Below are 11,809 nucleotides of genomic sequence, written 5' to 3'. Positions count from 1 at the left end.
TCACAGAGACGTCTTCGGACAGTGCTGGCTCTTCGGCTTTGAAACGGAGATGAGCACCGCCCCCTAGAGTCGGGAACGACTAGCACTTATGTGCGAGGGGAACCTTTACCTTTACCTTATAGGGCCATATTTAATAGTTCTGTAAGCTTTTGTAAAGTTATGGTAATTAAAATAATATTTCTCTCACCCCCCTTTTTTTTTTCTTCAAAACAGAAACAAAGCACACGATGGCCTTGGTTCTGCTAATTTCCACTCTTGCCTTCAGCCTCACGAATGGAATAAAACTTCAAGATTTTAGCTGGCAGTTAAAAAAAATACCACAGATTGTGAAGGAAAAGACTTTCTTCCTTGACACTCCTAAATATGAAGCCAGTGCCAAATTAGAACTGAGCGGAGTGTGTGGGATTGAATGCCAAAGAACATTGCCAGTGCCACGTTGGTCTGATCTGAAGGAGCTGCTTTCCTATGAGACAGTCTTTGAGAATGGCACAAGGACCTTGACAGAAGTGGAGGTTCTGGGAATGGAGCCCAATGCAATTGTAAACATTACTACTAAGATGCCAACAAGAAGGAAGAGACAGGTCTATGGCACAGACAGCAGATTCAGCATTTCAGACACTCGATTTCTGACCAACTATCCTTTTAACACCGCGGTAAAGATCTCCACAGGCTGCACTGGCATCCTTATTTCTCCAAAGCATGTACTCACTGCTGCCCATTGTGTGCATGACGGTAAAGATTACATTAAAGGCAGCAAGAAACTGAGAGTGGGAATGTTGAAGCTGAAATCCAAAGGCACGGGCAAGAGACGCAGGGGAGCCAAGAGGAGTAAGAGGGAGATGCCAGAAGTCGAAGAGGATGAGGTTGATTCCAAACTCCAGAAAAGGAGATCTGGCGGTAGAGCTGGCAGAAAACAAAAGACACCTGTGTTGAATGAGAAGAAGTCAGAGCGTAAGCCCTCCTTCCAGTGGACCAGAGTTAAAAGTACTCAGATCCCCAAAGGCTGGACAACCGATGTGACAAGAGATGTTGCAGTTGATTATGACTATGCAGTTTTGGAACTCAGGCGTCCCCACAAGAAGAAATTCATGGAACTTGGCATCAGCCCGGATAGCAAGATGATTCCTGGAAATATGATCCATTTTTCTGGATACGATGCAGACCGAGCTGGCCAACTGGTTTATCGCTTTTGCAGCATATCTGATGAATCCAGTGATCTCTTCTACCAGTATTGTGATGCTGAGCCTGGTTCTACTGGTTCAGGAATTTACCTCCGCCTTAAAGAACCAAACAAGAAGAAATGGAAACGCAAAATTATTGGCATTTATTCTGGTCATCAGTGGGTGGATGTTAATGGAGAACAACAGGATTACAACGTTGCAGTTCGAATTACACCGCTCAAATATGCTCAGATTTGCCTCTGGTTAGGGAATAATGACACCTGTGCACAGGGCTAAAGATAATACTTGATCACCTAATATCTAGTAGTGTTAGGCAATGGAAGTCATACATTGACTTGCTTTGATTGTATTTGAACTTGACGCCAGAAATTAGATTTTTTTTTGTATTGAGGAACAAAAACAAACAAACACCTCAGCATTTATGAGAATTTTTCTGCTAGGTTAATTAAGTTAACCAATAGACATGAGGTGCACTTAAATCCCAGGTTGTGTATGTATGTACCGTATATGTCTCTGTGTGTGTAGACACAAACACACACATATATAGGTAAGTTTAAATCATACTTAAGAACAAACACTCTTTGCTTTTTCAGTTTGTTACTCAGTTAACAGTTCAAAGAAAAGTTTCTTCTCTGGTAATTGGTATTATTAAAACATTTATTATTTTATTTCCAACGTATTATCTCAGGGTTCTGCTCAAATAAGCATCACACATTTATTATTGAAACATAGAGGTAAGAACAAAAATTAATCTTCACACTTTGATGGTCCTACCAAATTAGTGTTTATGAAAATGGAAAGCCATTTTCTTGAATTCTAAACCAATAAAATGAAACTTAATCAAAGTAGCATGTCCCAATTCGAAGAAAAGAGATCCATGTAATTTAAATGCCTTTAAATCATATTTAGAAAATAAAACGGAGTATTAAAATTGTATTTGTTTTATTCAGTCACTACTTTGAACAAATCCCTGCCTTTTAAAATTATTATTAAGATGCAATAGTGACATTTATGTATTGTAATTTTTTAAACTATCAAAAGCTAAATGTATCATCCTATCAAAAGTAGGAGATAACAGTAGCCCAAGAAGCCATATATTTGCTCCTAATGGTAAGATTAACTTGATGAAGAAAAGAATAGCTCTATAGTCTAAAATGTAAACAGATGTAATTGTCACATATATTGAAATGTACATAAAAGCTTCACCATAAAGGTAACATGAGATGCACAAGTTGTATGTTTCTCAACCTCATCAACTTTGAGAGATGAAAACTTCAATTCTTAAAATTCTAAGCAGTGGTTATGCTGACTGAGGATTTCTAGGAGTTGAAGTCCACTCACCTTAAAGTTGCTGAGATTGGAAAACCCTGTATTAGGATTTATCAGTGAACCTTTCTTCAAATGATAGGCTGCATTGTGGAAGCTGTTCTTCAGAGTTCCACTACAACTACCAAAGCCAATAATTATTTGTTAATTAATCATGATCTAATGTTTACAGAATTTGTAGGTTAACATTTATGTAAATATATTACTGATTTCTTATGTAGCAAGAATTCTTATGGGTTCTTTTACTAGAAAAGGATTTAAAGTAGGCTTGTTATTTAAAATGTACACATTTCAGTAGCTTTTCAAAATAAACTCTCCTGTGCTTTCTGCTTCAAAGATTGTCATGTAAGTGAAGGCCATTTGGAGAAAACAAAATCATCGGAACTCTATTTAATATGTAAGGTTAAGGTGAAATATTCCTGGCCGTATGTAATCTTGGTTTTATTAATATTACAATAATTTCATTTTAACTTGAATTGATCAACATTTTTGCAAAAAAAAAAAGTGTAATAAGAAACAAAAGGTTTTAAATATATGTATAAATGTGAAAAATCACTAAATTCTTAAAAGCACTTCAGTTTGAATAAAATATTCTTAAATTTGTTGTTGTTTTTTGCTATTTCACTTTTGAAAAAGTATTAAATGTAGAATTGACATGCAAAGATTTTTCTTATTTCTGTGTGAAATGTGCATTTGAAAATATTCCATATCAAATTAATCATAATCTACAAACCTTATTCAGAAGTATTCTTATTTTGAATTATTGTTTATGAAATAATATATCCTTAATATTCTAATATCCATAAGAAATGAAACATATAGAAGGCATTCGTACATCATGATGTTCTCAAAAGACTTCAAGATATAAAACATTAAACTAAAGGTTTGCAAGACTGTAATTGAAAAACAAAAACGAAATTTTATTTATCTAGAAAATGTGTTCAACAAAATATGAAGCACATTTCACAGGCAAAATGGATATTCCTATTCAATAATATCATAGATTTCCTATCATTGGCTTAAAAGTATTCCCAAGCAATCATAGGACATCCTTCTTCAAAGAGCTATATGTTCCATGTCAGAAAGTATGAATTGGTATTAATTACTGAAATATAGTGTGAAAGTAAGAAAGTGAAAGTTGCATGTTATATTGCTGTGAATGCTGATCGCTGGATTCACTGAATTGAAGAATCAGAGATGAATTGGGAGGAAAATTATATTTTGAATAGATGGGAACCAGAGGAAGAAAAATTCTTCTAAGTATCATAAGTGAATGGGAATAAAAAAAAATGCAAAACTATTTAGAGACTCAAGAATGGGTTACTGTTTATACAATATATCTTTGTTTAATATAGGATTTAAGCAGAAGTCAGCTCGTATGTACCCATGGCAAAATAATACATATAAATATAAAAGCATTCACTTATGACAAAAGCAAGAAAAAAGCGTAGGACAATGTAAGAATGACAAATAGGGATGTGCAGACTACTCCACACACACAGATTGATAGCTTTTGGACAATCTATGAATAGAGTGAAATGTGCATACACATTGTTTGCTGTAATTGGAATCTGATATGCTTTGGATAGAATCCAAATTCCCACCCCCCCGAGATTTGGATAGCTCAACCCTATAAACTTTTTGCAAGGTATCGAAGTCTTAGTTGCTTTCTACACCTTGTCACAGTATGTGGGAAAGACCTTGGGAGATGGAGCAAAGAGATGTTGCCTAGGGAACAGTCAGATAAGAGGCAGCATAGCCACAATTGTACAGAGGGAGGAGCAAGACACGCAGAAGGCAACTTCCATAGGTTCTTGGACTATAAAGATGATATGTTGACTCAATATATCTGGTTGTGTCTCCTGTTTCTACCTGAACCAACAGGCCCCTGGTTCAGGCAGATAGATGACCTCTGCTGTTAATAGTACATCTTTTCTGTTTATCATTGGGCATTTTCAGTTATTTATTGGGGTTTTGTTTCTCTGTTAATCCTTATGAGTAACCCAAAGTCACACAGTTATATAAATCTTACAGATATATAAATAAAATGTAATTTTAATCCCTCGCAGAGAGATCTTCTTCCCTTTGTCCTTTACACAAGAGACTAAGGGGAAAAATCTCTCTGAGGCGCTAAGAGAAAAAAGTTTTTAAGATGCATAGGCCATCCAGAGTGCCTATGGCATTATTTTTCCATCTGATCTACTCTACTAAAAGAAAGTACATATTCAGAGCAGAATATTGTTATAATGTACAGGGAAAGGATGGGATGCCAATTTATATTCAAATGCCACTCCTTTTGATCAGGTACTCCAAAAATTAAAAAAAAGTACCATAGCATGAAAAAGTTTTAAAATTTCTGTTTTAGATAATCTGTTCAGCAGAGAATATATATCACTTCTTCAAATTTGCTGAACCAGGAATTGTATTTCCTGCTGCCAATGAAAGCCACCAAGATACAGGAATATCTTAGGCAAATGTTAAAATTGAATGTTTACAAGCGACAAAAGACCAAAAAAAGATTGCACTTTCAATTGAAGAACTGCTGTCCCCAAATGGAAATGTTAAGTTCCATAAGTATCCCACAAATATAGGTTGAGAAGATGACATTACAAGACCTTTCCTGCATCAAGAGTAATGCACTAATGAGAGGGATAAAAAACATAAAAGAAAAAAATACCATATACAAAGATTTTGTACATTTTTCAGACATCAAGGCATTCATTCCAACAAGGTTAGTAAAGTGTAGATCATTGTTGCCACTTCAAAGTAATCCATTTTCCCATTTTATCAAATCCTATAATTAGAACAAGGGCACAGCTAGATTAAAAGTTCTCCATCTAATTCGTTTGAGCTCCAAAAATGAGTTTGTGAGTAGTCTTGAGTGTGCATTTCCTTATCTTTACTATAGTTATTATGTGGCTGTGATCGTTGCAATTAAACTTCCTGTTCCTTGGGGATAGAAGTTTTAACCCACAAAAAAAGAACAAGAGACATATTCAGACAATGATCATTTCCATACATTATTATTCAATATAAATCCTCTTCATCAATGATGCACAGTCAGTGCTTGGCTGGATATCATAATAGTGTTATAAAATTGTAAAACTCTACAATTAAAATGGTCATTTTTGCCAATTTCTCTTGGTGTACAATATATTCTCACAGTACAATTTAAAATCCACATGAAAAGGTAGAATCTTTCTTTCAATCCATGTTATGTACACATATACATAAGCATATATTACAGGGGTTATTTTTTTAAAAAAAAAGCACTTGGAGGACAATCAGTTAACTTTCTGCTTCTTGTGCCATTCCTAAGAACTCAACAAAAGAATGGCTAGGTGCATACATTTAGACAATGAAAGATTTTACAGAACTATATTTTCATTTTGGTTTGTTAACAAATATGAAACTCAATATAGTATGGAATACATAGATATTCAACAGGGTAGTTTTTCTCCCTAGTTTTACATAAATGTAAGAAAGGTGGATGAATTGCATGCTAAAAGTATTGGATTACTTCCCGGACATTAATCTTAAATCGGGATTCCTCCCCCCCAGCAATTAAAGAAAACACTGGATGTGAAAGGAAAGAGGTTATAGAAATATAGTGTGTATTCTGAAGCCCATAAGACAGTTTTTCTAAGGTTCGTAGCTATAAATTTGATCTGTGCTGAGATTAACAAAATTATAAAAAGATAAATGCAATATAAAATAACAGCAAAAACACAAATCTGTCTCTTTAATTTTTATTTTCTATACTTAATAGTTTCTCAGCAAGAATTGTTTTTGTTTGGAAAAATGAATTCTTACTGATGATATCAGTGACAAGCGAAATTCCAAACTGTCTTGATTTTTTAATTATTTTGATATGTCAAAAATGGGTAAATAATAACAATGAAATATTAGGTTAATGAAAAGTCTAACAATTTCAGGAGTTGAATGCATAAATACAATCTGAGACATAGATGAACGATTAGTCTTGACAATTGTTCCTGACAAAGAAGATGGAGTTGAAATGATCCACTGGTTGAATTAATCAGAGTGTGCATGTGAGTGAGCAAATAGGTCTGCTTTATAATCAGTAAAAGTTTGCTGTTATTTTAAATTCACTGGATCTCCGTGAATTTTAAAGAACTATTTGTGCCTCAGTGTTCGGTTGAAAGTAATTTGAGTGTGGCAATTTTCCAAGGCTGTGTGTGAATGAGTGACCCTATGCTGAATCTGAAAGCACACTTGTAAAACACTATGAACCTCTCCATTTGCAGAAACGTATTGAGAAAATGGTATGGTGACATTTACAGAGGGTTCTTGTCACACAGTAATCAAAGGTTTCTCGGAAGCAAAGACGATATAATTCTCTGTTTCCAGATGAACCTGTTATTCAAAACCCCACACTTGAGATCTCATTTCATAAATGAGATTTTGGGGCTGCTATTAAGTTAAGTAGCCCTTAAACATCTCAATATATGTGATGGAAATTCAACATTAAGCAGGAACATGGAATTGCAGGATGAAATTTCAGTAGGGAGATGCCTAATGGTCCTATTCTATGCCCAGTGGCAGATAAAGAAAGATGATAAATTTCACTTTGGAAATAAGACTGGATTAATTTTACCCACCTAGCTGGCCATAATGTGTATCAAATGTGAATCTTTTTTTTCACTGCTATATAAAGGAACTGCTTTTGATTAATGGCTAAGGTTATGTAAACATTGCTGCTCTAGATAAGATAAATAAAAATGAAGGTACCTAATTTTGTATTTTGAAATCCAAATGGGACAGGAGGAAGAATGATTTTCATAAACATTATCTTCTCTGCTTCAGTAGTCACACTTATTCCTACATGCACAAAGATATCCACATGTTGTGAAAATACTGTACCAAAAATATAGGATTTTGTCTCTTCAGTTAAGGAAACTCTTCTCCATATTGTATCACACAGTAGTTCACGTTTGCTAAATAGCATCCTTCTTGTTATTGCTATGACAACAAGGCTGACACATCCTAATAGCCCTGCAAGGAAGCACAGGTTGCCTTGGCAACAGGGATACATTCCTTTGCCTCCCCTTTTCTCACTTTCCTCCAGGCCATCTCAATGAGGACAAAACATTATTTTCATGGCAGTCATGACGAGGAGTGCCAGCTAAGATCACACAGCTACAATGACTTGCTGAAGATGGCCTGAAGGCCTCTGTTGTGGTCCCCCAGCAGCCTGCGGAGCTGGCAGCAGAGTCAGACAGTGAGGAGGCTGGGGAGGAACATGGGCCAGCCCTGAAGTCTGGGGACGGCCCGGATGAGGGCTCTGCATCGGAGGCAGAGATGGGGCCAGGGCCATCTGGGAGTTATGTGTGGACTCTGGAGCCTGCAGTCTCGGACATCAGAGAGGCAAAGGAACAGGAGGAGCCTGTTCCTAGTGCACGCATGCACAGAGCTGACAGAAGGCAAGAACTGTTAAAAAAAATGGATGACTCAGGAGTAAGGCCTGGAGATGATTGGCCCCTCCCATAAGGCTTAAAAGAGGAGCAAAGGCACGTGGGCCCTTTGCAGGAAAGCAATGTTATTAATTCTGTTCCCAGTTGGCATCTCTGTTTGATTCTGGACTCCGTGTGGCTTTGCCAAGTAGGTCTTTAGCAGCATGTCAAGGGAGATAAAGGTTGGTGATTATCCCGAAAGACTTCTCCAGGACTTTTTGCAACTAATTGACTCAGCTGTGAATGAATGTAATTCACAGCTGTTGCAATAAAAGAGGTTTTTGGGACTACTTGTGTGTTTTAATGATTCAGTAAGCCTAGGTCACAACAGTCTCAGAGAGGACAGGAGGATAACACAGGCCTCAGTAATGTTGAAAGATTAAACACCAGAGGAATGAAAGAAAAGGAGACAGGAGAAAAAAGAGGAGGGGAAAGGGAAAGAGAAGGTATGTGTTATATTTATTTCAGGTGTGGCCAACTGAAATTATAGCAGAATGGCATTTGGGCAGATTATGAGATCTACACCAATCTCTCTTCAGCCGCCCATGGCTGGGCCTCTCTCCCAAAATTGGTTTCCTGCAGCTGGCTCACTCAAATTGTCAGGCCAGCCAGGGGATATTCTGGGACTGCTTTAATCCTTACTTTAGTTGTAAGGTTTTATGTTTGCAAATGTTGTACCAGCATCCTTCCCAAGAACCAATTACTATCTACAAAATGGAAGATAAAGAATTGCCTCGAGATGCCTGAAAAACTGCAGAGGGGAGTGTTGCAGTCTTCAAACAATGAGAAAAATTATTTTAAGATGTAGAACTTTAAAGGGAAATACTGGGAAAAATCAACACACAACTGCAGTCTATTAATTCTAATGAAGTACTCTTCTAGGGTTCATCTGAAAATCTGGCATAAACAAACTGCACAAAAATATTTATCTGTTGCCTAAAGTCAAATGAAAACTATCAAGCTCAATAGAAGGTAATTGTGTTCTAGTTCTAGTTCTAGTTCTAGTTCTTGAAAGTAAGTAGTAAAAATTAGGAAACCTTTAATATGAGAAATGGTTGCAGTTCAGAAGACAAATTACATCATTTTGGATTTGGCATAGTCCAGGAATAAAACAAAAATCAGGTGCAGAGATTTTTGCGTGTAGGCTACACATTTGTTGTTGTTCAGTTGCTAAGTCATGTCTGACTCTTCATGACCCCATGGACTATAGCACTCCAGGCCCTCCTGTCCTCCACTATCTCTCTGAGTCTGCTCAAACATATGCCTGCTGCGTTGATGACATTATCTAACCATCTCATCCTCTGCCGCCCCCTTCTCCTTTTGCCTTCAATCTTTCCCAGCATCAGGGTCTTTTCCAATGAGTCCTCTCTTCCCATTTGGTGGCCAAAGTATTTTGAGTTTTAGCTTCTGTATCTGTCCTTCTTATGACTTATGACTGTAACCTTGTTGCTGGTATCCTTACAATTTATATTGACTGTTGTCTAATATGATTTGATTGCTTATTTGTACCCTATGACTATCATTAAGTGTTGTACCTTATGATTCTTGACAAATGTTGTATTTTCTTTTATGTACACTGAGAATATATGCACCAAAGACAAATTCCTATGTGTCCAACCACACTTGGCCAATAAAGAATTGAATTCTATTCTATTCTATTCTATTCTATTCTATTCTATTCTATTCTATTCTATTCTATTCTATTCTATTCTACTCTACTCTACTCTACTCTACTCTACTCTACTCTACTCTACTCTACTCTAATTCTATTCTTCCAAAGAACAGTCAGGATTGATTTCCTTTAGGATTGACATGGATAATGTAATCACAATGATTTATAGCTGCCATTTACTTATACAGGTAATATATGAAAGAGGATATACAATAAATCATACCTCTGAGGCTAGGTAGGTTTGGAAGACTGTAGCAGTTTACATGATGGAATAAAGATAGAAAGCTTGTTTTTTTATGGAATTTTTAAAAATCAAAATGGATTGAACTACAGTATTAGTCATTATTACCACCAGTATGCTCTAATGTAGTTTCTTTCAATCTGGAGCTGTAGATAAGATGATCATCATCATTCCTGTTACTGGAAATCTGCATCTTTGGGGAATGCTGAATTATAAGAGGGTCTAGTGGATATAATGCTACATTTATTATCTATCCTAGGGCTAGGATGGCAAATCCAGGTAGCCTGAAGTTTAAATGGTTGCCACTGAAAGACATATGGGGTTTCACATATTCCTCTGTTTTAGCTTCTGTAGTATTCCGTCAAAGGAGTTGGGTCATTAAAATAAAGTTCTATCTAAATAAAGTTATCTAAAGTTCTATCTAATAAGAGAGCTGCATTTTGCACAAAAGGGACAAAAATAGTACATAACAAAGCTCCCCATCACTAAATTGTGACTGACATCAGAGATAATTAATCTGTACTCATCTAGTGAAAGTGACTCAGATGTCAACACTGCTCAACCTAAATTGGAAAAGACAGCCTTTAATTTCAACAAGTGAAGGTGGAGACATCATTGCAAGCACATGACGGTTAAGTGGACCTTGTGTCTGCTCCTCTAACCACATCAGTTGCTGACTGCTGTTTTGGTCTGAAATTATACAGTGTTTAACAGCTGGGTGCAGCCATGTACTTTATCTGTATAATGACCACATCGGAGAGTTTCTGCAAAGCTGGTAGCTGGTTTAGAATGACATCTGCAGAACTGGTACCTTCAGTTCATTTTGGAGTCTATTTGTCCAGCTAAATTTGGATACTAACTTTACAGCTGAAGATGAAGCCAGGAACAAGAGAGTACCTGACAGGCCTTATAATGTACATTGTATGTATGTACCGGTATGTATGTTGTACTGTATGTATTATATTATGTGCCATCAAGTTGTTTTTGACTCTTAGTGACCACATAGATTTTCTCCACACTCCATCTATTTAAATCCATCCATTATTACTAAACAGGGCTCCACACAGCGTAATTTTGTTCATTAAAAGTATTTAAAGTATGCTGAATAATTTTATTTTTACCCAACAACATATCCTCTTTCAGAATAGCCAAATATAGCCACTACCAGTATAGTACTCATAAGAACTAATATGAGACAATTTTGAAGTGTATCTGCAACTGTAGTCTGACAAACCTTTATAACTTGTGTGACTGAGGCAAAATAGTTCTTCACAAGTATTTCTAAAACATCACACCCCTATTTTAAGATGTCATATTGAGCGTATTTGGATACTAAATGATGTCATATTAACCTAATAACCTATTTCAGCAAGGTTTTTTTTTTGAGCATTTAAATCTGCTTTCTTAAGAATATTGTTGGAGTCGTAACTGTATACTTGCTAAAATGCTTCTTTCTCAGGATATTGACCATTTCTTATTCAAATTATTTATCAATATATGCCAGTCCTTTTGGGTTTGAGGAGGATGTGCAGCTCATCTGTGGACCAGTGGTGAAATCCGAACCGGTTTGCATGCGTGCAGCGTGCCAAACATGCGCATGTGCAGTGCACACCAATGTGCGCTGCAGACACGTGCATTCACAGTATGTGCCAAAAGTAGGCTTGGGAAGGTAAGTAGAAGCGAGGGGGGGAGATTTTTAGAAGATTTTAAGCTGGGATTTTAACCAGGATTTTAAATATTTTAACCAACTTATTTATAATGACGCGGGAAAACACCCGAGATTTTTATATATATATATATATATATATCAATTTTCTTACTTCTTCGTAGGGGCTATGTGTGTTTTTCTTCTAGCCAGGTTTTCCCTACGTAGCCAAGGTTTTTCTGCAGCTCCAGCTCAGTAGAATCTCATCTA

At 36.4% G+C, this 11,809-nt stretch overlaps 1 protein-coding gene across 1 annotated transcript; it reads left to right on the top strand.

Annotated features, from left to right (window-relative positions):
- Window positions 1-221: 221 nt before the first annotated feature.
- PRSS35 (serine protease 35) lies at window positions 222-1,541 on the top strand. The gene has a single exon (XM_070954263.1). The coding sequence runs from the start codon at window positions 228-230 to the stop codon at window positions 1,455-1,457; it is 1,230 nt and encodes a 409-aa protein (XP_070810364.1). The 5' UTR covers window positions 222-227; the 3' UTR covers window positions 1,458-1,541.
- Window positions 1,542-11,809: the final 10,268 nt, after the last annotated feature.

Source organism: Pituophis catenifer, unplaced genomic scaffold (assembly GCF_029215685.1).
Source record: "Pituophis catenifer annectens isolate HBS135680 unplaced genomic scaffold, rPitCat1.0.hap2 SCAF_1, whole genome shotgun sequence".
NCBI lineage: Eukaryota > Metazoa > Chordata > Lepidosauria > Squamata > Colubridae > Pituophis > Pituophis catenifer.
Note: the sequence above shows the minus strand (reverse complement) of the source record. Positions and strands in the feature narration are given on the sequence as shown.